At 36.6% G+C, this 27,710-nt stretch overlaps 1 protein-coding gene across 14 annotated transcripts in view; it reads right to left on the bottom strand.

Moving 5' to 3' along the window:
- The window catches only part of LOC124416146 (potassium/sodium hyperpolarization-activated cyclic nucleotide-gated channel 2), a 55,950-nt gene extending 28,964 nt beyond the window's left edge, over positions 1 to 26,986 (bottom strand). For 13 of the 14 annotated variants that reach the window (XM_046897046.1, XM_046897045.1, XM_046897048.1 and 10 more), the window contains exons 1-3: positions 26,691 to 26,820; positions 24,257 to 24,527; positions 536 to 699 (exon numbers count right to left, since the gene is read on the bottom strand). In XM_046897046.1, coding sequence (XP_046753002.1) covers positions 536 to 699; positions 24,257 to 24,519 — 427 coding nt within the window. In that variant the 5' untranslated portion in view covers positions 24,520 to 24,527; positions 26,691 to 26,820. Of the gene's footprint in view, positions 1 to 535; positions 700 to 24,256; positions 24,528 to 26,690 lie in introns of all 14 variants that reach the window. The other variant, XM_046897056.1, reaches the window with a different exon arrangement.
- Between the last annotated feature and the right edge of the window lie 724 nt (positions 26,987 to 27,710).

Below are 27,710 nucleotides of genomic sequence, written 5' to 3'. Positions count from 1 at the left end.
AAAAAAACTTGAGTCTGAATATCTCCGTCGTTAGAAAAAAAAAATAAAAAATAAAAAAATCTCGGAAAAATATCGCTGCATCAGACATGGCTGCGGGGGATCGGTAAGGCAAATGTTATTTTTATACTGCTTAGAACATTAATATCCGATTAATTGCTGGAGCGGAAAGATAAATCGGGATAATATGATGCTGAAGTGCAGGTTCCTCCCACAAGGGGGAAAAAAATTTGGCCAATTTTCAAACGCCTTTCTTTTTACTTCGCCCGACGTCGTCGCCCCCTCCCCCCCCCCCCCCGCCCCGTAATTTCTCAAGTTCTTTTTATACAACTAGAGAAAAGAAATAAATAAGAAGCGTAAAATTTGTGGGCAATTTTTTTTCTCCACCGTAGATTGTTGAGAAAAGAATTTTGTTAATGGAGGAGAGAAGAAGATGGAAGAAAGAAGAGACACTGCGTGAGCGTGTTAAAGAGTTGGATTTGCTTGACTGGACAATTGTGTGGAAGGGCGACAATATGAGGATTTATGTAGAACTCACCCGTCCGGAAGTTGACGACAATATCTACGAGAAATATCGTGTCTGAAAGGCAGTTGAAGGCTATCCACCTGGTGCTCAAATCATCGTTGAAAAAACTAATGGCAACCGGTAGAATGATCAAGTTTGCGACGAGCAGTAGAAGCATACAGAGATCCCAGTAAAATCTGAAATCAGAAAACGCAATTTATTAATGTAGCTAATTTTTATTAAAGATTTTATGGAGTATTTCATGTCAGCTCGACCAGTGTTAAACCCTGATTATCTCAAAATCATTTCATGTTTTTTTTCTAACATTTTCTAAACCCAAAATTATCTTTACTACCTAGAGTGAAGAATCGTTGAATTGGTGGAAAAATAAACGATTGAATAAAAAAATTTGACAAAAAATTCAGGTCACGTTTTTTACCGAGTAAAATGTTAGAAAAAAAACATGAAATGAGTTTGAGATGGTCGGGGTTTAACATTGGTCGAACTGGCGTGGAATATCCCATACATATTATAGTCACAAATGACTTTAGCCCAAATTTTTACTACAACGCGGTAAATGTCGGTCAGGCACATTAAAATTCGGGTAAAGACATTACCGGTGAAATATTTAGGTATTTCCCCCAACTTGCGCAGTGTGGTCAGATTTCAAAGAATCGCATCATATAACGACAAATTTCACGAAAGTATTTTCGTGGGAAAAAACCACAGATTAGTTGAAACGCCTGCGTCATTCGTAATGATGTTGGTATCTCATCTATTTTTTCTTCTTTCAGTTTCTTTATCCGTCTTTGTAAAATTTTAATAAAATATTCGTGCGCAGGGAAAAAATTGATTTGCGAGTAGAAAATCCGTAATCGTGTCATATAGAAGAAGAAAAAAGAAAACTTGAAAAAAAAAAAAAAAAAAATTACAGTTACCGGTGCACGATGAAAGAATTTTGAATTGACCTGCAGTCTCGTCATCCGCAGCTGATCACGAGGCCTGCGCGAAGTGAGTCAATTAGGTGTTAAAACCGTAATAATAGTTATGCGCATCAGATGTAGTAAAGTTTGATTTTAAACAGAAGAAAGAAAGAGTGAAGGATATTTTCTATTTTATTTATTTTTTTTGAAAAAGTGAATACGATAAGCTGCGTTTGATCTATGGATTGATCTCTTTTTTTTTTTTTTTGCTTTGTGCATGAATTTCTTTTCGTTTTACTGCAGGATTGTACACCATAAAGTTATTGAGTAGAGTTGCAGGATTGAGGGTGATGCATTTTGTGATTTTGAAAATTGTGAGCTGCGCAGTAGATACACGTACGATGCTCACGGTAAATCCTGGACCCATATGGGCGTGATGTACGAGTGGCGAATATGCAGGAGTTTACTTTTATTGACTGCATGCAGAGCAAACGGCGAAGCGCGCGGTAGGATATTAAAGAAAAATTATTGCTCTATGAAGTTTAGTATCCTCAAACCCTACGACCTTTTCTATATACCTCGAGCATGCAGGCAGGGCAGGATAATTCCAGCGCTGCAGTCGTTCATTTTTAAACTACGTATATGGGTGGGCAGACGAAAATTTAGCGACACGGCAGCTTGTGTGAAAAGAGCTAAATACACAAAAAAAGAAAGAAAGAATAGCGGCGTAAAAACGGGAAAAAACGGTGTAGAAAAAACGGTCACGTGTTTGAAGATTCGCAGTTTGGTACCGCCGATCGCGTCATCCTTTGACTATTCGAAGAACAAATATGATTACCTTGCATTCTGTTAAAACCTCTCGACCTCGATTCGTCACGGATATGGCTAAAGTCAATCGTAAAATTAAATATGCATTTGAGTGTGTGAAGTGTGTCACATTTGAAAACCGCTACTGAAGAGAGTGACGATTTTTAAAAACGGCAGAAAATGATAAAAAACCGTAATCAGGAAATTTAACCATCGATGAATATGGAGTTTTGAAAAAGAATAGAATAGAGCAATTTTTTTTTTACACAAGGATCGTGGACCCAGAAGTACAAAGAATAAAGTCTAATTTCAAAGGAGTGAAATTTCTTGAAGAGCAAAGAAAAAAGAAGATTTTTGTTTTCGGTTGAGAATTTTGGCGATCAGCAGTCGATTCTATACGAATTAATATTAAAGGGTTGAATAATCATACATTAATAATCTGCGGCTTGAAGGCGATTTAATTTATTCTAGGTGTCTGTTTCGAATTGATTCTCGTGATCTGAGATGTTATTATACGTATAGCGTGCGCAGCATTGAAATAGGTCTATAAACGAGCAAATTTTATGATATACGAACTGTAATTTTCATTCGTACAATCCGTACTGTAAAATATTAATAGTTAATAACATGAGATGCGTAGGTACGTACGTACGTACGTACGGCATAAAAAGAAAAAGAAAGAAAAGTAAGAACGAAAATAAATCAAAATAAAAATTGCGAAATTTTTCCGTTCGGTCGACGAGTCAAGGGATCACGTGACGTCATTATATTGACCAGCGGTCAGCGTGCGTTCGTTTAATGGATAAGAATTGGAGCGTAAAGCTATAAAATTCTTTAATCTCATGCGAGCAAGCGTTTTAACGAACGAACGGCGATATGCTAAAGAGACTGGTTGGAAAAGAGAAATGAAATGATAAAAAAAAAAGAAAAAAAAAAAAGTTAAGAGAGAACCGATCTCTCCGAAGGATCGCTTCTTCGCCCAATCGATCGGCCCAATTTTCGATGCCCCTTGATATTTCAACGGCACAAAAACTGCTTTGGATCAATTAATTTTGTAAACGACGATCGAACTGAAGTAACAGTTTGAAATTTCAGCGAAAGAAAAGCATTCGATGAAGATTATTATCCTTGACCTGCGTTAATTTAAGATCGAGAAAGGAGATGAGGACTTGTAACGTCATCGTGATCGTGATCGTAATCGTGATCGCAAAAAGTACCAGGTTTTGGGTGAGTCAAAGCATATAACGAAGGCTGGCTGAGACCTTGCGCAAGTGTGAATGTATGTATCGTATTTTCTTCCTTTTCTTTCTGTGTGCGTAATCCGATCGAGACTCGAGTTTTTCCCCTCTAAAAATCTCAGCTTGCTTCAAAGTAACAATCCCACGACTGTGCCGTTGTAATATATATATACTCTCAAGTTCTCGGTATAAATCTAACCGCAAGCCGCAAAAGTCTGTGTTCACAGGTAGCAAAGGTAACAAAAAAAAAAAAGGAAAAGAAAAAAAAAACCGCAACACAATTTATAAATAAAGCCAAAAACTTGTGACAAAGAGGGGAAAGAACTCAAAGACTTGTCGCGATTTTGCGGTTCGTCGTGTATATATTCGTTTAAATGAGTCGGGAATCGCGGATTCGCGAATCATTAAGCGGGTTGCCAACGTTACGAAAGCGGGCAGGTCATACCTAACCGAGAATTCGCCTGGTGAGCAAAAGCTCGACAGAGGAAAAGCTCGACACACGTTCACACAGCTTGAGGAGTTCTGCAACATCGCGAGGTTAAAAATAATTGAATATTTACTACACGTTTACCGTAAAAAAGAGTTGTCAATTCACGAAATCGGTTTGTAAATTTATATACTTACTATAATAAAGATATTTTTCTTTACGAATAACGCAAAAAAAGTAATTCAAATTCACTAAATTGTTGTACTTTTAAGTGGAATAAAAGGTAACTGTAGGTACGGTGAATCCACTGTTCCGTATCCGAATAAAACTTCCAATATCATCCAGGAAGTTCGATAAAGAAATTTTTAACGGCGTATGTAAATACGTGGTTTGAACAGACAGGGTTTGAATTTTGAAGGGCGTGGAGCTGAAGCAATTCGTTTCTGAACGTCGAACTGATCCCCCGTATATGGGCTATTCCAAGGTATAACCTTGGGTGTAGGAAGTAAGGAATGAAATTTTACATAATCAGAATATAACAACAGAATTATTACCGTCACCATCAGTTATCGCCGAATTACATGTACGAAAATTTGCAGATTTATTGTTATTTCTGTTATACGTATCGCGTATAGCGTGAAAAAAAAAAAAAAAAAAAAAAAAACGTAAGTGATCCGGCGAGTCTCGAGGATTGTGTAAACAAAAAAAAAGGAAGGAAGATAGAAAGAAACAAATCACTTCCTCGAACCCGGGGGGGTGGTGGGGGGGGGGGGGGGGGGGGGGAGGTTTCGTGAGACAGAAAAGGTGGCCTATATACATAAATTAATGATATGTTTTGTATAGAGGTGCAGCAGCGAATGTCACGTCTTCTTGGCAGGCCAATGAAAAGCCCGCCGCCGAGGTTCACGAACTTTGTATTATTGGCCCATGTGCAGAGTGCGTAGACCCCGACTTGAGCGACGATCATCATTGCCTCAACATTCGATTAGGAACATACGTCGTGATTGTCAACGTCTAACGAGAAGATACGGGCGCACTTATTAACACCGGCTGTGACTAAACAACTTGATTACCGAGGGCGACTCGCAGCTGCCTGATCACTTGTATGTAGATAATATACGATACACGTTTATGGATGGATGGATGGATGGATGGATGGATTGCACTACTCGTACAATGCAACTCACTGATATTCCTACCGTCGATCCATATCTGCACAATTGTTATCTATGAAGCAATGAAAAGGATTTTATCAATTTTAACCTGAGTCTCGGTTAGTTCGGGTTTGAAAGAAAGCAATTGCATCCCGATTGAATTACATTTATACTCTTCCAATTTCTGATCATCAGTTGACTTGTATCTTCTACCGGCAATCCTGATATAAGCCACACATTGAGAATAAGAAACTCACTTTTCCTGATTACCATAAAATTACAGTAAAACCACGAATTTGTAGAATCACATTCTTTGGTTACGGTGAAAAGTAAAAGAATCAAGGACAGCATTAGAGTATCCACAACACAATTTAATGCACTCTTCTCTATAGTCGCCACGTTTATTCGAGGTGGAATCCACCTTTGACCTTTGAAATTAGGTGGAGGTGTTCTAAAATTATTCGGTTTCGTATCGAACCGCGACGCAACGGTGCAACGACGTTGTTTATTCCTTATTCCTTATTCCTATTGCTATTCCTCTTCGAGTTCAACCTGATTTCCAACACTTGGGTCCCCTTCAACGACCTCGATATAGCTTTCGACGTTTTCCTGGAACCTCTAAAGCGGTTTTCCTCACCGCCTCAGGTTTTTCCTAACCACCGACTGATTTTCCACCAAAAACAATATAAGATTATGGAGAGAGAGAGAGAGAGAGAGAAATACAGAGAGGATATAATTGATGCGTCGATTTATTTGTCTGGCACAGTCTGTGCCGGGACTTCGTTCCGCCTTAAAGCGTTGCAGAGTTATCAACTTAATGTCGAAATTATTCAGACGAGGAGTAGGTATAGGGTATATATTTTAATACACCTTAGCGGTTATCCAGCCACAGCTTGCATATGTATCAGTCTTGCCCAAAAGGCGAGAGGCAACAGCGTTGAGAGGAGAAAGAGTTTTGCTGATATTTTTCTCTTCCACGCGCAATCCACTCGAGGCAACCCCGTCAGTCTAGTCCTTTCCATTTAAAAACTCTCAGGGGGTCTGACGGAGAGCGAATAAGACAGGGGAGAAGAATTTCTTAGCCATTTTTCTCAGGTCTGAGGGTGGCTGCTCGAATTCAACAAACCGCAAGAACAAATTAAGCACAACGTATATGTAATAAAAACCAAGCACAATTTAAGGAAAAAAAAGTCTCGTTCTATCTCCACTTTCCTCTGCGTGAGTTTTCCTCATTCTCCTTTTCCATCCAGGCGCCATTTTGGAACAGGAGACCACTGACAGCGAATTTCTGTTTCCTTCATCTCGGTGTATTTCAACTCGAATGACGCGTTTCCCTGACGTAATATGCTCGATGTACTAAATCCTCGAGCAGAAGGAGGAGAGGAGGTGGAGGAGGTGGAGGAGATGGAGGAGGTCGCGGTTCGCGGTTCGCGAGGGTTAAATTACTTCATATCTCGGACGAAACGGTGGAGAGGTCAAGATTATTTTCTGCCTGGAGACTGTGAAAGTACTGCAAATAATTCTGTGTTCATCCAGACACTACGCGTCTGTATAAAAATATTTTTTCGCTTGTCATCACCTGGTTGGTGTGTAAAGAGGACTTGTCCCAGGCAGACAATGGACGAACGTTGTTATTAATTTTATTATTATTATTATTATATAACTACTAGAAGCCAATACACTCCGTGTAAGAAGGAGCCGCGAAACGGAGAGCGAGGCGAGGGTTGAAACTAAAAGAAAAGTTGAGGCCCCGCTAGAGAGACGTAAATCACTGCTCGAGGAAATTGAGATTAATGCTGGCAGGTGTTGGTACGAACAAGACGAGAACAAAGTGTCGACAATAAAGATGAAGAATTTGACGTACAAAGCGTAAAGGAATACCTTTATTGTTGTCGTTGTCGTTATTATTGTTGTTGCACGAACGGTTGATAGTTCAGAGAATTTATTTGGGTTTGAGTAATAAATTTTCACGTCCGATGTACGAAGCTGAGCACTGGAAATGACTCTGCTATTCCACAAGCAAATCATACGCTAATCTCATAATCTTTATCCACGTGATTGACTCTGCGTTTATTTCGAAAGAAGAATTATTGTTAGCGCAAAGTCATTCTTTGTCACGCTTTTTCGAAAGTCCCGAAAACTTTATACTCCGAAATGATTCGAGTTCAATTCGCGTCCGTATTTTCATGGGTCACGAAGAAGTCACGTCGCGTGATTCGATGGCGACATACTGTCTCCGAGGTGGTTGTAAAAGAACTTCCAAAGTCCCAATTCAAATCGCGAGAATCGATCGATATGATTCGTGAACGAAAATGCAAATCATTCCTGCCCCGTAATGGAGAAGAAGACACGATCCAATTGTGTAAGTTCAACAATTTCGGGTTCTCTCTATAGAATTCGTCCGTCAAAATCAGCCCCGTTGAAAAGGGGAGAAAATTAACCCGATTCTGAGCGATGTTCTCCACTCGTTGATGTCAATTCAAGGAACAATCTGAAAACGATGAATGATATTTGCTTTCCGTAGCTCATGCCTCGAGATACACGAGCATAATAATTAATCAACCGCATTTGATGTATGAACAGCAATTTCTAGGTATTTCTCGTCTGGTGTTGCAGGTAGATCTGGGTATAGATCATCATCACCGCAAAGACAATTGATTAGGTACCATTACGAGTGAGTCATGTATATTCCACGATATTATTTGGGAAGTACCTACCAGAATGCCGAGAGAACGATAAAGCGAGTCACATACTCTGCGGGGGAAAACCGTGGATCGAAACGAGGATCAGTTGAGGATCTCGAGGGGATATTTTGCTGGCCTTGTTCCCTCGGTCGCTTAACGAACCTCTCATCAAGTTGGAATAAGGCAGTGAAAGTACCGTCGCAATGCTCGCTACTGAACGAAGGAAAAGTTTCTTGGGATTGTCTCTGCTCGGATGATTTAAACAGAGCCTAACGATTCAAGATTTTGTTACTCGTGGGCAGAATATTCGTTCGAAAATAAAATTTAAGCGTTAACAATGAGTGGTAGAAGTGCTGAAGTGACATTTTCTCTAAAGAAAAATGACGGCTCGTGGTTTAAGAACTGACCCAGAACTTTTTCAACATGTATAGCAAGCGATGTGCGATATATGCATACATATATGTATGACTGAGCTGCAAGTCGATGCAGGGACAATATTGTAGGGTTCTCGGATCCATTGTCTGCCAGAGGATGCTGACATAATCATACACGGATGTTAATTCCAGTGCATACAGTGTAGCGGATTAAAGTTGCTTCGTTGCGTATATGAGTGTATATGCATGGATTTCTGAAGCCACGTTAAGCTCCGTTGCATTTTCGAATCAGAGATCATTTTACGATGTTATAAATTATAAAATATAAAGAGCGCGATTTCAGGACCAAAAAGAATATAAATGAAAACTTAAAGGCGATCGTTTCTATTACATTGCAGCCCGAATCGTGTGCTTTAGAAAGATTAGAGAATATACTGCATGATCTAGCCGTCGGTATTAGATGTTAGATATTATATTGGAAGAAGGTTTTTACTGCGAACACTTGGCACGTGCGTAGATAATATGACGCGTGTGTGCATATATGATATATAACGAATGAATGAATTAATGAATGAATGAATAAATGAATGAATGATACTTCAATTACATAGACATTTAAATGATGAAAATTCATTAGCCACATTGCGAAGATTCGCGATATTATCTTATAGTCACGTCCGATTTATTGGTAAATTAATTCGATACCAGGAGATAAAATCCCTGACGCCAAGTAATAGAAACCTATTTATTAAATCTCCCTTAACTTGTGAATAACAGTTTAATAAATTTCATTCACATCAACAATATGTGGACAATTCAAAGTTACGAATAGCGCCGATCATCGCCGCGCAGTTTCTGAAGAGTATCGTTCTTCATTAGCTTTCTGATCACAGGTTTCCTTCTTCGAAACTGGTCAAACGACTATACGAGGTGCGTAATTGAATGTAAAAGGTGTGTCTCTCTTCGCACGTGTCGCTATTCTAATAATCTAATCACAATTGAATTTTAGAATACCAGTAAAAAAAAAACAACGACAAACAAATAAAATTCTTCCAAGACGTGAGAAGATGAAAATACAAAAAAAAATACAAAAAAAATAATGGAACCAGCTTCTTACTTCAAGACAATTTTCTCGTTTCTTTATCCTTTTTTTTTTTCATTTTTTATTTCTCTCTCTTCACCTACGACACGATCGTTTGCGCTGCTTCCCATTAATTTTTCTACCAATTCATTACGCCTGAGGTAATTTTCACGCGGCTGTAACGTGCCGTGCACGAGTAGAGGGCCGTTTTAAAGCCCACGTAGTTCGAATTAATCTACGAGCATAGCGTTGCTGATGCACAATGCGGATCCTCTCGTTGCGTTCCAGTAACGCAGCTTGGCTTGCTTCGTTAATATTGCACGTTCTACGTAGTTTTTGCCATCGTCATCACTGTTTCTCTTGTTGTTTTTATTAGCGCCTTTATACCTTACCTTTTCTCTCTCTCTCTCTCTCTCTCTCTTCATCTCTCTTTCTCTCACTCACTCTTTCATCTTCCTAGCGGTAATTAAGTGCGCCTATGGCGTCGGACGAAGAAGATGAATCCTCGTGGAAGCGCGCGCGCGAGATTAAAAGATCATTCAATTAATTAAGTATTTCATCTTTGGCTGCACTCTCCGACTCCCGTCTGTTGCAATCTTCGCATCCACGGATCCGTTTGTTCCTACGCATCTCTGAGATTGTGACGTCATTAACGGCAATATTCACTTCGCATTGAAATAATGTTTTATTTTATCGATTTATTATTATTATTATTATTATTATTATTTTTCATCCAAAGATAAGTCAATTTTCTAATAGATTCGCATTGAAATAGACTTTTCTTTATGGACGTGGTTGAGAAATTTTTTTTTTCAACTATCTCGCCATTGTTACATCATTTTTTAAGCAGTTCATTTTCGTCGTCAAGTTTCGTTAATTTTTTTAGTTTGAAATTCGTTAAAACAATAAGCTAAGATTAAGGTCTGATTTTTAACGAAAAACGAAGCTGTGGATTTTCTCACATGATTCATCGGCTGCAACCTTACGATGCAACTTTGGCCAAAGTTTAGAATTTAAAACAGGTCATGAAAATAGCATGATCGAATGTTGAAAATGCATTTTCTAACTTTCTTACGCGTGGATTCGGAGAAAAGTTTGAGTGGATATACCGCTAGCTTTTTATTTTTCGTCACTGTAACTTCCGAGATATATATATATATATATATATATATATATGTATATATATAAAGAAAACTCGAATGCTTGAACGTTCGATAGTTTGAAAAAGTGCAAAATTTCCCTCCAATCTACGAGCCAGCCAGTTTGTTTTTCATTCATGAGAAATATCGTTTACGCGGAACGATTGAAAAATCGTAAATATTTTTCAGCGGCGAGAAGCTTGTTTATCGAATACATTAACGACCGGAGGAATAAACAGAAAAAAAAGTAAACTTTTCACAGCGGTCCAAGCTGAAATGACAATCTGAAGACGTGGCCGCGAGGTTATAATAATCAGCAGCTCCTCCAACAGATCGCGTCGTTTTATTTCCCCTCCGACATTTATTGCTGATACAGTAGAGCCTCGATTATCCGAAGTAATTAAACTAAATAAAAGTTCAGATAATGAAAAATTCGGATAACCCAAAATAAAATTTTTATCCTCAGGCATAATAATAATACAATTTGGAATAGATATTGAACTGCTTTCAAAAGTCGAACGATTATTTTATTACCTTGGTTTTGCATTGCTGTTTATCGTCAATTGGCGAACGGCTGTTCAAAAATTTTTTAGCGAGCATCAACGTATATTTCACACAAAAATTGTATTTTTGGATTCTGCGTTCGGACGCATCAAGTCACGGTTCGCATAATCGAGATTCTACTGTAGATGTAATAACCGTGCATAAAATCAGGCGAACAATTCCTTTATTAATTTTTAAAAAATTCGCACTTATTCGCACGCTGCGTGCCATCGCCCATGTATGAGTTACGATTAGCCAGAATGACCATGGCCCAAAACCGTATTCTATAATCGCGCAATGAGGCTAACAATAAGCAAGTGCTGCTCTCGATTTTCCCTCAAAGAGCACGGCTGCTTGCCAGGCGGTCAATTAAACATGACACATCATCATCTGTGCTTACGTGTATAATAAATAATCTTGATTCATTCAATCAGGATTCTAATTTCTAAAACTCCATCGAACGATATTAGCAGCCGATTTCGATCGTGAATAAAACTTGAAAATAATTGCATATACATATTACAAAAAATTAATAAAAATAAAAGATGAAAAATTAACTACATCTGACCAGTTGAAATTATCGATTATTTATTCTCGACTGATAATTTCATACGCAACGTTGTATATCGTATATCGTATGAAAATACACTCGATGCACACGCATGCATGCAAGCGTACATAAGAATGAAAAAAAAACATTGAAAACGTAGTTGCTAACGTAGCCGTAATACACGCGCTCGGTTATGTAATAATCGATTGTATCATCGAGGCGGCAAGGTCGGGATATAAAGTTATGCTGGTAAACCACATCCGTTTATGCATGCATATATATATATATATATATATGTATGTATAAAAATATATATATACAATATACATATGTATATGTATTATATATACACGGGCATGTGTTACACATCATCTGTATATTTTTCCATTTATAAATGGGACGTGGATAGTCGGAATTTTATGGTCATAACAAGAATTTGCACAAACCGTGGATGATGATGTACCGGTTTTGAACGAGAGGGAAGAAAAAAAAAAAAAAAAAAGGAAAGTTGTTTCTCTACGATTAGTCGGTAGTTATAAAATAAGTAATTAAACGATGGTAAAAATGAATTATTTGATTGCTGTATAATTGATAGTCTATTGCATAGACAGGTACATATAAAGTGTGAATTCGATATTACAGATGCAGCTTTTGTAAATCATTTGTAAATTGATTTCCGATGAATTTATATCTCGTTCTTCAACTGGATGATAAATCGATGAGTTCATCTAATCACGCATCGCGAGAGTGAAAACGTTGTGCTAATAAATCGTGTTTATTATTCTGCAATCAACGTGCGTTTGAATCGTATAATATATAATATTTATAAATCCCTGATGAATCTTTACAAAAATCATTATGAATACGATCGTTGTAAGCTTTCCTTTTTTTTCTTCTTTTTTTCTTTATATCGTATAATGAATCAAATTAAAAACACAAAGCAAGTGTACGTATAATTAATTGAAAAAATTATAAACTATATATTATATCACGTGGTAGAAAAATCATGAGATATTAAAAGTAAACGTAATATTTCAAATTAGCATAATCAAACGTTATAAAAGAAGCATATATTTCAAATGTTTCTAATTCATTTTAAACTGAAGATATTTAGCACAGATTTTTCATTATCAAATTTATCGCAAATCGTAACTTTGATTGCGATATATATATTGCGGATGTAGATATATTTTCAAAAAAAAACTTTACAATACAAAGCTCCGAGTGTTGAATTTCAAACAGAAACCCTCGGAGTAAAAAAATATGTTTTTTCAATCGGCTGTTTTCACACTTTTCGCAATATTGTTCATTCGTTTGCAGTTTAAATTCATTTCGCACATCAATGCGGCTTGGAACGGTTGACAATACTGAAAACGGTATTCAGTGCACTGCAGTTCGGCGGACCGTAATACGCGCGTATTCATTTTTGCATGCAAATAATTTTTTTTTTTCAATACTTATTTTGCCGCTTGTTCAGTTCACACATGTGTCTTTTCTCTCTCTCTTTCTCTTATTCCTTTTTTCCACCTCTTTTTTTTTTTTTTTTGCAATGAACGAAACAAACTGGTTATTCGAATAGTTGTCATCAATAGAAATGAAATCCGTGATAAAAAGATATTTTGAAATACAGATTTCGAAAAGAATCGAGAATCCAAGTATTACAGCTGTATAACATTAATTTTGATATGTATAAAAAAAATGCTTCACGGAATCGTAATACATTAAGTAAATATCCTGAGGAAATCACACTACGCGATATGCATAATATCTATATATACAGACAAACACACATAATTAGATAAAAATATAAGTTCAATCATCCGTTCACTTTGAAACCGCAAATATCGAAGATAAAACGGCAGCTCCGTACGTAAAAATACGTACTCAAGTTACGTAATATTATTTAAAGAAAAAATATCAATCAAATGTTCGAATTTTTGTAAGAGAAAAAAAAAAAAAAAAAAATGGAAGAAAAAAAACCCGACAAATGCTGTATTTTTATTGCGTACTTTCGCGTCGTGAAATGAATTTCTTGTTGTACACCAATGATCACTTCGTAATCACATAATTTGATACCGAATTTTTCAATACAATTTATAGGTGCAATCAATAATGAGGACACATAATTTCAAGTGCAATGAATTAGGATAATATTATAATTAAGAGAGATGAATTTTCAACACAATTTTAAGTCGCTTACTGTTCAAAATAATATTACATCATTATTTTTATATTATATTATTATTAAGTATATTATCGCATCGTTATTTTGAACAGTTCACAACGTTCGAGGCCTGATAACTTCGAAACGACTCGCCTTACGTAAATCTTCATTCCAACCTTTTTTACAGAGCGTTCAATTTCCGACAAAAATCCATCCCGATTATTATTGTACAGTGATTCGTTTACGAGTAATAAAATTTCAAAGTTCAGAAAACAAGTTTTCCCATATTATTTAAATGGAAACAGAAAATTCAGAATCACCACCTTTAAATAATAATATTAAGGCTCATACTTTGACAGGATTTTTCTTTACGGATACTCTGACAATTTTGCAATGTTCATTGAAGAGAAGAAAACCAGAAAAAAAAAGGCCGATTTTTTTTTTAAACACTCTAATACACGTACATATGCATGTATAAAGATGCATACCCTATATACGAAATTGAATGCAAAGTGGAAAATGGAGGTTAATTTTGACGAGAATATAAGGAACAAGATATACAAGAAATAATAACGCGCGTCACAATTATAGCGAGAATTTTGCGTCAAAGAAGAGAAGTCAACAGCGATTTGACACCGTCGAAAGGATATGTCATTGGACGAATCGTACTTATATTATTACGTAGGTACGTTGGAGATAAAAAAGAAAGAAATAAAAATAAAAAATAAAAAAAAAACAAGAATAAATAATACTGAACCAACCGCATTCCGCAAATATATAATAATAAATACAAGTATATGATACTAATACGATCATCAACACAATATCACGTGGATACAATTGTTTCTCCGAATCTCTTGTTTCCTTTTTGGTCACGGCTTTACGCAAGTATTCGCATACACGGATACATACACGTACACGCATCGGTATTCCGCAGCTTGAGTCAAAGAGACTTTCATACTTTACGTGAGTTAGTTAAAGTCGAGTTAAAAGTAAGTGAGCCTGGCGTCTGCGAGAGTCGCGAGAAGCGTCAGAGCGGATATCTTTAATCACCGCTGGTTCTAAATCGGTCGATAATCTCTGGAAATTTTCTTCTCTTCCACACATTATTTGCTCGACGTTTTTTTTTTTTCATCCCTCTCTCAGGCTCCTCGGATCTTCGCTGAATTATTGTTAGGTATTATAGATAGACGCGGTTTAACTCGAGGGTAACGATATCCGCGTTCGAATTATTAATTTCTCTCTCGTTAATTTATACACTTTGATAATTATCGGAATGAAAGTGAAAGAAATATTTATAATCGGGGTATAAATAAAGGCAGATAAAATTAAGACTTTAATTTTCATTTTGTGTTTTTGTCGACTGGAGTTTGTTCGTGCGCACAGAAATTTTTCACTTCTTCTTTTTCTTTATGTTCAAATTTGAATAACGATGCTGACGGGAGGCGAAATGTATGTACGTAAGTTTGTTCCTTTTTTATACAAGTAAAATGTATAACGTTAAGCGACTTTCAAGAGTCTTCTTGGCGTTGCGTAACAGCTTGAACAGCAAAGAACAAGACGCCGCGAGTCGACTCGTCTAGCCTTCTAATATGGTGCTATATATTGTTTAAATTCGCAAACTACGTATAATGACTAACGACAGGACACATCCCAATGACAGGATCTCCGTAATTTGACCTCACGCAAGTATTTTCGGCTATATAGTATAGTGTGGAGTGTATAAACGATTGGTCTGATAATTCTTAATTCTCGTTGAAATTTATACGCAAAATAATCTCTGATGTGAGAAGAAATCTGCTGCTGCTGCTGCTGCTGCTGCTACTGCTGCTGCATCGCTGCAGAATTAGGATATAATAATCAGCCAGTGCTGTGAGATTTTCTTACGTCAGAAGCGGACCATTTAGATGACTCGATGCGTTCCCATATAGATCAATTAAGACAATACCGCGTCAAGTCTCAGTCACGTGTTCTGTGCAGCTTCTAGTAAACTGCTCGGTATTGTGTTCTATGATAACCGCAAACTCTGATTATATCGTTGTTTGTTTGTTTGTTTGGAGAGGAGAGGAGAGGAGGGAAGAGAATATCGTCTGACTCGCAAAACGGTCAAACAAATCCGCGATAGCCATTGTCTAAACATATAGCCAAAGCGAGACTCCAAAACGACGAAAATTCTCTTTTCGTATCTCGTTCAAGTTCCATTGTATGATTCTTCGGATTTTTATTCTTATTTTGGCCACGTTGCTTCATTGGTTTACTTTTAGTTCCGTTTTTGACATTCGCGTTAATCCCTAACGAGATTGATTGTAAAAAGTTTCGGGCGGGGTTGAAGTTCTGAATTTGAAAAGCAGAGAAATCAAATTTTGACGAAAGATCAGAGTTTCGAATGGTCCGAAACGCGACGGCTCAAAGTTCCAAAAGTGCGAAAATTTATAAATCTGATGCATCAAAGTTCGGAATTATAGAAGATTCTCAGTTTTGTGAATTTCTGGTTTGGTGAAGCTTCACCACTTTGGTCTTTACTTGTTTTGGATTTTCGATATTTTAATTCGGAATTAGGCGCTCTCGAAACTTCTCAAATTCTGAACTTCAGCCCCGATCACCCAAAATTTCAACATTGTTTATCATAGTTAGAAAAATAAAATGTTCCAGCAGGTCTACAAAAATTTTTGGATTGATTTAACCAATATTTAATGTTTTGCTAGGTGAAAAAAAAAAGCACAAATTATAAATTAAATATTGATACGGTAATTTAAATGTTAAAATTCCACTAATCCGTATCATATTTACTAACAGAAATATAACAAATAACTCAAACATAAAGTGGACCTGCTGCGACATGACGTTTAGTAAAATTTGTCCAACAGTTTATATACACGTGCCTTTAAACTAAATATGTTATATACATAACACAACAGAGAATTGTAAATAAATAATTCCTGTTTACCAAGAATATATATTTTGTCATACATTGTCGAGCGAATTGACGTGTTGAACGCGATATAAATAATCCGATCAATCAGTACGACGCATTTCCATTCCTGCATCACGTCACGTGTGTTGTTCCAGCAATATGCTGCTTATAGTCTCTCCACGCGCATGTGGTACGAAAAGCACACTGTGCGTTTTTATTGTATCATTGTCATCCGCCGGGTTGTTACAGTTGATATAACACGAGCTGTTCGCTGTACAACAACGAGCATGTAATTCGATGGATCGAGTGTCGAAGGAAGCCAAGTTCACCGTAGATCGCCGCTGCACTGCTGCATCGCTGCACGTTTCTCTGGTGTTCATGGGCATCACCTTTGTATCAACATCGCGATGGAATATCGGTTCGTGGATCGATCGTATGGGCAGAATTTTCATCCAAGATCGTTTGGCGTTCTTAATTTTTTCTCATTTTTTAAATTCTTTTCCGATATTCCCGTCTCTTCGATTCTACGGAACTTTAATGACATCCACTTGTGTTTACTCTTCAGATAATTCAATCTATGGAAACTATGGACTTGAGAAACAAAAGAGACTGATTGTCAAGAGTGATGAATTGGGATCGAAACGATTCGGGAGTCCCACCCACCGTATCTGTTTGTCATGGTGTCGAAACCTTCACAACCAAAGAATGGTGGACCCACATCAACAAGATCGTAATGACGATGAGCGTGAAGTCAGCTAATCTTTCCCCTCGATCATTTGGTTAGCATCTCAGTGCACGAGCGTGTCGTGCATCCATTCCCATTCCATTCCATTCCATTCCATTCCATTTCATCTGGTAGCATCGAAGCGTTGTATTGCACACGAGGAGGTTAGGCGACGAACCAGCAGCTCAGGTTTAATCGGATGATTATTCTGAGATCACTCTTATAAAGTAAATGGTAGTAGCTGGCCGTTTACCGTTTACCGTTTGCCGGCTGCCGCCGAGCATCGAGGGTATTATTACTCGAGGTTTGGACGGTTTTAACGTCGTCTCCCGCCGCTGCCAGAGTATAGAGAAGCTTTTAACAAGGTAACTACACACAGCATCCATCCATCCATCCATCCATCCATCCATCCATCCATCCATCCATCCTCTTCAGAGATTCTTGAGAGGCGTGATGTCGGTGAGCTTTAATTGTTCCTCTTCAATCAAGGTCGAGTGACATCCGATCGGTTAGCGGTGTTTGTATACTTTGACAAAAGACCAGCTTCATCACGATATAGATGAATTAATTTTCCAACATTCTTACAAACGGTTCTCACTCCGTCGTACGTAACGTTCCCCGAGCGGAGATATAGCATGTCGTACAAATTCGAGACGAGGATAATGAGCATATTTTATCATTCTGCCTCGACCTGCTCCACTTTTCACGTGTTAAACGACGGTGCTTTGATCGTTTGTCCAATCAACTCCGACGTTCGTCGAACGGAACTTGTCCAAGAATCGTTTCTGCACGGTTTTATGACGGCTTATATGACATGCCTGCAATATTCGTATGAAAAAATCTCACCTTATTTTACTCTTGTCAGGGTATTCATATCATTCTGTGTGTATGTCTGATTCTCATTACACATTCGTGTGTAATATAAGGATTAACTCAGGGAACAGAAAAATTAATTATTATTTAATAAGTAAAAGACGAAAGTGGAACAGTAGGCGAAACGTTTTCAATTTCGTCTGCGTTACGAAAGCGGAAATTCGACGGTAAGAGAAAACTTTCGCGTTATTCCACGATTCCACTGTGATTAGTTTCCAAAATATCAAAAGATTTGTAATTTCATCGTCAAGTTTATCCCTACAGAATGTAGAAAGTACAAAAACCATCGGAAGTTATCCGGAGATTGTATTAATTTCCGTTTTGGCAGGGATTAACGTTACTCGATTGATAAAGTTTTTGGCAAAACTTCGAGTGTAAATAAGACGTGCAATGAAGATAATGAAGAAGATAAGAAATAAAAAAAGAAAGTATTTTCAATATATTTTTAACAATCCGTTGACGTTTGACACGCGAATTTTGAAGATGACGCACGCCGAAGCCTGGCGACAAGTTTTATGTAGAAACAACGTTTCAAATCGCGCTCATAAATCATGTTTTATTAGATAATTAGACGTTAGAAAAATCTGTCAGAGGCGATGAACGCGCCCACCGCGGTTCCTACACGCGATCATTATTAGGTATGTACATTATATACACAGACAAGTTCCGTTACGACTAACCGCTAGCGCATGCTTATCTCTCCTTAACTACCAATCAAATCGGATACCATATGTATATTTATACAGTATATGGATGTATAATCTAATACCGATCGATCCTGCAGATGTTCCATCAGGCTATAGCGATACACGCGTATCCATATACTACTCTATAGACACACGGAAATACCTGATCCTAAACAGAAACCGGTTACGAAACAACCTTCTTCTTCTTCTTCTTTGGACTTCACCGTCACGAAATGAGAACGACATGATATTAAGGAGGGCAAAACGTAGGTATCCACTGGATCTGGTTGTGAAGAGGCTTCGTCAAATTGTTTGAAAATCAATATGTCCCCTTGGATTCTGGAGTGTACTTTGGACTGGATGGTATTGGATGGAAATTGCAAATTTGGACAGTGAATGGATTAAAAATTACGGAAATACTTGGCACCGATCAATTTGAAGGGGAAACAACTGATGAAGATACTATTTTTCTCGCTACTGTGAGAAACAATTCAATTACCGAAAGTGCCTACCATAAAGTGTGATGAAAATCATTTATCGTTAATATTCTGTTTTTCTTTTATAAAACGATTTCTTTATATTTTATGTAATTATTTCCAACCACATTGTTTATCTTCGTTTTATAACAATTTGTATAAAATTTTCTCCAAACGTTGTACGAACTGTGTTCGAATCCGTCGAGTTTTATGAATATTTTTCGCTAGAATCAAACTGTGATAAAGAAAACGAGATATGGAAATTTTTAATGCCCATCGTTTGATTGTAAAGTTGTGTAAATTAAAATTTTTCTTTATCTAATTTTTTTTTTCTTCTTGATCAGGAGTTTATCGTCATTTTTCTAAGATCTGAAATTTCCCGGATACCAAAGGTCCGAAATGAAGGTGAATACTCGTTGAAATGAGAAAAAGTAATTTTCGACAAAAATCAATACTTTTCCTACGCATCGCCAAAGGCGTTAAGAAGTGATAAAAGCGTTGGAAAGTTGTTGGCTGTGTATAACGGACTCAATCGACAAGATCCCGGTAAGCGGTCCTGATCCTGATAACCCAAATGATAAGGAAGTGGATATCGAGTCCTACCATGAGTGTACAGTTAAGATAATAGAGAAAAAGCGAGAGAAAGAAAGAAAGAAAGAAAAAAAGAAAAAGAACGCGTACATTCACCTGAAAAATACAGGTTTTCTGTAGATCGGTTAACAAGTAACGATTATACAACAGCCATCGGAAGTCTGTACGTTTTGCCCAGTGCATAATGGACATGGTAATGGTAACGTCGCGTCATATTTCACATCTGCATAAGTATTTACGACTGAATTCTTAAGACTATCACCGCCATCATCACGTTTATACCATAAACTTGGCATAATTCATGCGGCAATTTTACAAGGAAGGTATCCCAGGTCGATCTATCCGATTTGATTTCTTTTCTGACGTGTTATAGTAGATTAAAAACTAAACGTCACGTTTTTTGTTGTTTTTTTGTTTTTGTTTTTATCTGCCATTGAATACTTTAAGGGGGTGGATACCACCTTCGAAAGTAGAGCGTGATTTGGCAGTTTGTTTGTTTTTTTTTTTTTTTTTTTTTTTTTTATTGAGATAATTACATTTTTCATTTCTTTTTACGAGAAAACTTTTCCAATTGAGTTGGTTGTTAAAATTATTATGTTCTTGTGGGTAAAACTGCCAAATCGTCTGCCTTGAAATGCCTTACTTTGGAGGGTAGTTTCGCACTCTTAAAGGTGTTTAAGGGTGTAGAAAAAACAAGAAAAAATCCGTGTCGCTTAGTTATTAGTCCCTAACTATAAAATGTTACAAAAGATCAACCTGGGATACCTTCTTATTGTTAGGCCAATGAATGTTTACACCTGTAAAAAGGCTCTGATATTCGACATGTGTAGTAAGGAAATTTGACAGTCGTTATCGAACCGGGATCCGTTGTTTATAGACTAAATATAACCGCAAGCTAGAAATACTAATATGCCATATAGTAGCCGAAATTGTTCGAGATAAATACAACATATAGAGGCAATGAATTGGCAAGCTATATATATATATGTATAATATAGTGTATACCCTCCCTCTACCCCGTGCGAATCATGCATCTATGATCCTGCTGATCGTAAGAATGATCGATATTAAATAAGTAGATACAAAATTCGATTTTTACCAATTGAACTTACGTGTCGAGGAAGTTGAGTGTATTTTGAGGTAGTTACTTTGATTCTCGCTGTTAACGTTTATATTCTATAATCAAATATACATATCATACGCGACGATTGTTATTCAATTTGTTTTCGGTACAAATAAATTTCAATACATCGATAATAGGTATGCGGATAGTCTAAAAATGTGTTTATCGCTGTGTAATTTATATTGAAGAAAATTCCACCTTCTTTTTTTTTCAGATCATCGATACGTAAGTACAGAAAAAAAATGAGAAACAAAAATAAAAAATAAAAAATCACGCGTCGTTCGAAACTAGATTCAATTATCTAAACTGTTGTATTTCTTTCAATACAGGCTATATGTATGCAATAAAGGTTCATATAACGGCATCGGATAAATGAAACGAGTTCAGTGTTCTTCGCGACCATCTGGATTTCATCAGAACCGTTGAAGAACCAACAGCGATAACTGGATATAATATATAATATATATACATATATATATATATATATGAGAGATATGTAAAAGGTTGTCTGCAGATCTGCAGAAAATTGAATTGCGAAGAATCCAATCCAATATGACAAAATGTATTGATTATAAAAATATAGAGCATTGCACTTGTACCCCGGACATGTTATCGTCGTTTTTCGATTTTCTTTTAGTATTTTCTTGAAATATCTTAACAAAAACAGACTGCAGAAGATACGAGGCGTACAAGGTGTTTGCGGAGATGAGATAAAATCGAATAGACAGACGCAAAGCGAACGAAGCTATACCTACGTTACGTTATGCCCAGCGAATTTTGAGCAAAACAAGTTTTTTTTTTTTTTTTTTACCTTTTTGTTAATCCTATATTTCCTTATATTGTTCGTTATTTTCTGACGTCTGTCTCTTCTTCGTTTATTTTTCCCAGTCTCTGCACGTGTTTACGCCACATGGTGGCATGCACTCGTAAAGCTAGGCTGCATTGGTAATCCCTGGTTTAATTTCCATAGCGAAACGTCTGTAACGTTAGACTAGCGAGTGTAGTATAGCCTGAAACTTATATGATTGCCGGAACTAATCGCACAGCCTGTATCTACATTCTACCGTTAAGCCCGCAACGAGTTTTCACTTCGAGTCTTACAGGCATAGGCAGTCACTTGCATGCATTCGCTGCAGTTAAGTTTAACAGGTTCGTTTCGAACGACGGTATACATAATACATAATACAGACGATAAAACTAGTAGGTAGGGCAGGAAGAAATGTGTGTAAAAAATTGAATAGAAAACGCATAAAAAAAATTAAAAAAAAAAAAGATTTGAAGAGAAAAATAATAAAAAAAATTTCTTATACTTTTGGGATGTTCGATAAATTTTAATATACGATTGAGATTGCTGCGATGAAATGGATTTAAGTCATCAATCGCACGATTTTTTACCTAAATTTATTTGTCTCGTTTTTTTTTTTTTTTTTATATTTCAAAAAATAGCGAGTAAAGCAGGTACGTAAAAGAAAAGTAAATCGAGCGAGGAAAATTGCTTGGCCTGAACGGAATAATCCGAGAACTTCTTGCTATATATATAGTACCCAAAGGATTCCCATTTTAACAAGGATTTTGCCCGATGTTTGATTGCCGTACAAAAAAATGTAGAATTTTCAGAAATAAGTGAGAAACGGTTCGAAATATTTTGCTCAAAATGTAATTAGTTAATCGAAACTCATTAAGAGAAGAAAAAAAAAAAAAAAGAAGAGAAAACATTGATTCATTCATTTCCATTATCTTTGGTCGAAAAATAGTTTGACGAAAAATTGTATCGATAGCAGAAATTTCGATCGTATTAATTTGATTTATTGATTGATTGATTTTTTTTTTTTTAGAATACGGAAAAGCAGAGTGTTTAAAAAATAATAAACCACATAAATCACGATAAAATCTTGCACGTATGTATCTCTCGAGATTCGTGCTTGATTTTTTATATGAGATACTATTCCGTTTTCTAAGACGAATATTAATTCCATGTAAATATAATCGTGAGTTAGCCGAGGATTTTGTTTCACTTTAAATTCCGAAGCAGCGTATGAACGCTGCTATTATACGCACGTATAAATACGCAAAGTATTAAGGAGATCAGGTTACGGCAGAATCTGTGGCACCGTCTGGCGGACTGATAATAAGTTGTAAATTCGCAAAAACTCGTCCTCAGCAGGCGGCGGTTTAGTTTGACACGGTGAGATGACGATTAATAAACGTATCTCTGGAGAATGCGGGATACGTAATTATAATGTATAACGTATTTAACGAAGTAGGTTGGAACGTACGTTGCACGCGTTAAATATTACGAGGATGGAAATAATTGCGTGCCTACCACCCCCTACCCTTAGCGGGGGAAATTAGCAAAGGTATGATTAAAGTTTCAGCAGCTGAGGTCTGCGTCACTTGCGGCATAAGGCTGAAGGTATTGCGTTGTATTACGTACACATTCGACCGGACTAATGATAATTGTTGAATATTGAATGCGAAAATTTGCCGATTAGCTTCGAATTCATCGCCATCGCCAATTTCCTTTCTAATTTCGGTCATTTGATAACGAGAAAACCTGTCTCCGGAGAGATTTTCGGTGATGATTCATCATCGCGAAAGAATTAACGTAGAAAAATTATTTCTTACTATGTATCTGGATGAGAAGAAGAATTTGTTTAGATTTGAATTTTTTTTTTTTTTTTTTTTTTTTCCAGTAATCAACGGTATCGAGGAAAGATTGGAACTATGAAAAAAGACGAAAGAAACGTTTTTTCATTCATTATATGTTAATAAGTATAAAAGCGAATTGTAATTCGGAATAAAAGAAAATTTGTTTCGTATCTCCAACTGACAATCAATTTTCGTCTCAAATATCATTGTATAATAAATTTTTTCGACGTTCAGGATGAACGTAAACCGAGAGTGACGAAAATTTCCAAAGTATCGTTACAAATCGCTAAAGTAAAGTTAAAATTTCGTTAAAATCGATAAAACCATTCTTTATTAATTCGTGCTAGACGAGAAAGTCGCATTAAAAATTGTAAAAACTCATCGTTCGATAACCGGAAGTGAGAGAAGTTTGAGAAAATTTCCTGAATCATAAACATTCAACGTGAAGAAAATTTTTCCTCAAATAGATAAAATAAAAAAAAAAAACGATAAACATAATAATTGAACGTCCAAACGTGTTTCCAAATCGAAGATAATCTGTTTCCCACTAACTTTAACGTCTTTGGTCAAATCGACGTTGTTTTTTTCCTCATTAATTTTACTTTCCATCCCTTTTATTCTCTGAAAGACTCACCGAAAACTGGAACAGGGATGTATAACCCAATGACCCGCCGCCTTCTGTCTTATGCGTTCCTTCATCAGGGCTTTTTTACTGCCGAACAATTTCATGGCCAGTTTGTTGTCCGTGGGTTGAAAGAGGGCCTGCAGTTGGTTCTTGAGAAAACTCTGCTTGACCTCCTGACCCGGAAGTCCCGGGCCGGGCTCCTCCTTCGGGGTTCCATAGAGCGAGACATCGTCAACCCCGAAGTGAACCTTGCCGCTACCCTTGTAGTTCATCTCGTTACCTGCGCAAACGAACAAACGTGAATCATACTATTCGATCTTTGAACCGTATAATAAACTAGATTAAACATTTCTCCATTAACGATAATTGCTTTCTTGGTATATTTTTCTTCTATTGTTTCTCATTCATTCTTCTTGCTTATCTTTCTTTGTTCGTCGTCATCGTTGGGGTGGGGGGTTTCATTGTCAATTCTAGCAACGTTCAAGTAAAGTTATTTCTTTTTTTTTCCATCTTTCATTCTCCTTTGTTATGAAAAATTGGCATGAACGGATGCAACATTCTTATCAATGAACAATTCCGTTTTCTTTTTTTTTTTTTGTCATCCTATTCGAAAACAACGCGTCAAAACATCGGCGTTGATATATTTTTCCTTCCTCGTTTCATTCTCTCGCATTTAATTTATATCCCTGAACGTATAATCGTAAATAATTAACTCACCGTTAGGAAAAATTTCGGACTGTCTTTATACTCAATTTTTTCACATACTATATATTGTCAAATTGCATTTTGTTTTTGGTTCTTTTGTTTCATACATTCTACGATCATTCTAACATAGTAGATCTTTCAGGGAATAATTAGCTTATCGGAAGTTGTCCGCGACGTGAAAAGGAAACTGTTATCATCGGTGAAGATAAAGCGGCGTCGCATACGCGACGAAACTACACGCGTAAAATAAAGAATCCAATGAAATGTCGCTGTATGTACGTGATACGTTTCATCGACAAGTTGAAACTTGCATTTCTAGTTTCTTGAACATTCCATCAGTAATCGATTATCTATTTTGTACACAGAACATCGCTGACATCGTCTTACAATTTCAAGATACGATTATATATATATATTGTATTATGTACGTATATTGTTATCAATATTTATTCAAATATACTTAAGTGTAAAAAGACTGATAATATCCAACCTAACCTGACCTAACCTAACCTGACCTGACCTCTATCTGTAACAGTTTAGCCAGCGTTGGAATTTCAATAGTTGGCTTACAGATTCCTTTACATCTCGAAAATTATTGGTCTCGTTGTAACGAAATAAAGGCTAAATTATGGCCAAACGTTCTAGCTATATCGAAAGAAAGAAAAAGGAGGCAAATCGGTTCAATATTTCCGGAATTATTGGCGAACATATGTGAAAACGACTCGGAATTTTGTATGTAACGTAGAGAAGAGATGAAGAAAAGCGAAGTAGAATAAGAAGATGAGAGGAAAGTTTCACGGTAATCAATGAAAAAAAAAAAAAAAACAATAATTAATCACGATGAAACGAATACCAGCGAGTGACCATCCCGATTGTTTATTCCGTGTCGTTTGTTACCGGATGAGTAATTGAAAATGAAAATAGGGAGTTAAAATTTTACGACAGGAATTTGAATTCGAAGGATGATATTACAGGCAGGTATATATGGGGTATTTCACGCCAATTCGACCAGTGTTAAACCCCGACCATTTCAAAATCATTTCATGTTTTTTTTCTAACATTCGAATCGGTAAAAAACGAGAACTGAATTTATTTTCAAGTTTTTTTATTGAACCGTTTATTTTTTATGAATATTTGAAGTCGATCGCGAATGCCGATTTTTGAATATCTAAAGAAATTCTCCAAAATCCAGTGAATGACACAAAACACCTCCCGTTAAGGAAAACGTAGACCGAATTAAAAAAAAAAAATTATTTTATCACCTGATTCGGAATTTTGAAATTTTTAAACCCAAAATTGTCTTTACTAACTAGACTGGCGCGAAATCGAATTGCTGAAACCGAAAATTTACAAGTAAATTGATCCTTTTTTGACGCTTAAGTTTTGATCCTGTGTTAATTTTGGGTTTAAAAATTAAAAAATTTCGAATTAAGTAGATGAAAGAGAATTAAAAAAGAATCCGGCCCACGTTGTCCTCAACGAGTTGTGTTTTGTATCATTCGCTATATTTTCAAGAATTTTCTCAGATATTTATAAAAATAAACGTTCCGATAAAAAAAAATTTGAAAAAAATTCAGGTCACGTTTTTTACCAATTAGAATGTTAGAAAAAAACATAAAATAATTTTTAGATGATCAGGGCGCTTAACACTGGTCGAGTTGGCGTGGAATACCCCCTAATAAAAGGATCAGAAGAAGTGTGCATGCACATGCAATGATTAGGAGTTGTGGGTGTATACCAGTATCGCCAAGGAAGTCGGTGATGAGCAAGGTCTCGTCGTCTAGAGCGGTGACGAGACTGTCGGTGCAAGTGTTGGTGTTCTCGATGCTGATTTTGATGCTGTCATCCTTGTTGAGTCTCGGATGATTGTTGTTGTGGTTGTTTTGTTGGCTCAGATGATGATGAGGCGACCTGACGGACTCGGTGCTGCTCGTGTGGAGGCCGCCGACTCCGGTGGCTCTTCCGTTCACCAACCTGAGGCTTGGGGCTCGCCTTCCGCCGCCTCCGCCGGAAGTTACTCGGCCACCACCGCCGCCCCCTCCTCCGCCACCGCCGCCTTCGCCTTCCCTGAAAAACATGGAACCGAAGTTGTGAGACACAAAAAAAAAAAACAGAATGAAGAAACAAGAAAGCGCGAAAAAGGATGAAAAGTCATCCCTCAAATTTTAGAATTAATCCAATGTCCGAAAACTGTATTAATTGTAATTCCTGTTTTTGGTTTTTTCTTTTTTTTTTTAGGGAAATTTCATGGCGAGTCGATTAGGTTTTGATATCACCGTTTTTAATTTGTACAGTCAGTTTCATCCGCGATATGGAATTTGTAAAACTTTCGTTTAGTTTCATTGTTTACTTCTTGGCACAATGATTTTTGAATTCTGGATATTAAGAGGTTTTTACACAGTAGGTAGGTCACCAAATTCTTTGTTGAATTTTCCAGAAAAGTATATAGAAATTTCTGTCTTTGTCGCAATCCGTTATAATTAGGTTTACCATATCGATGGAGTATAGTTTGTTTACTTATTTCCATTCTTTTTTAGTTCACTTAAAAAAAAATTCCTATCTCTGCAAGAAAAGAAGATTTCAATTTTTCAAATAATTATCGATTTTTCGAGATACATTGATACTGGAAAAAGATATTGAAAAATCAAATTTTTTTTCAATTCCAACACCGACCGAAGTATGAAAAGTAATTATCTTTACTTTCTACGGGAATCTAATTACAACCAACAAGTTTGTTATAAATGTAAACAATATTTAA

Source organism: Diprion similis, chromosome 2, assembly GCF_021155765.1.
Source record: "Diprion similis isolate iyDipSimi1 chromosome 2, iyDipSimi1.1, whole genome shotgun sequence".
NCBI lineage: Eukaryota > Metazoa > Arthropoda > Insecta > Hymenoptera > Diprionidae > Diprion > Diprion similis.
Note: the sequence above shows the minus strand (reverse complement) of the source record. Positions and strands in the feature narration are given on the sequence as shown.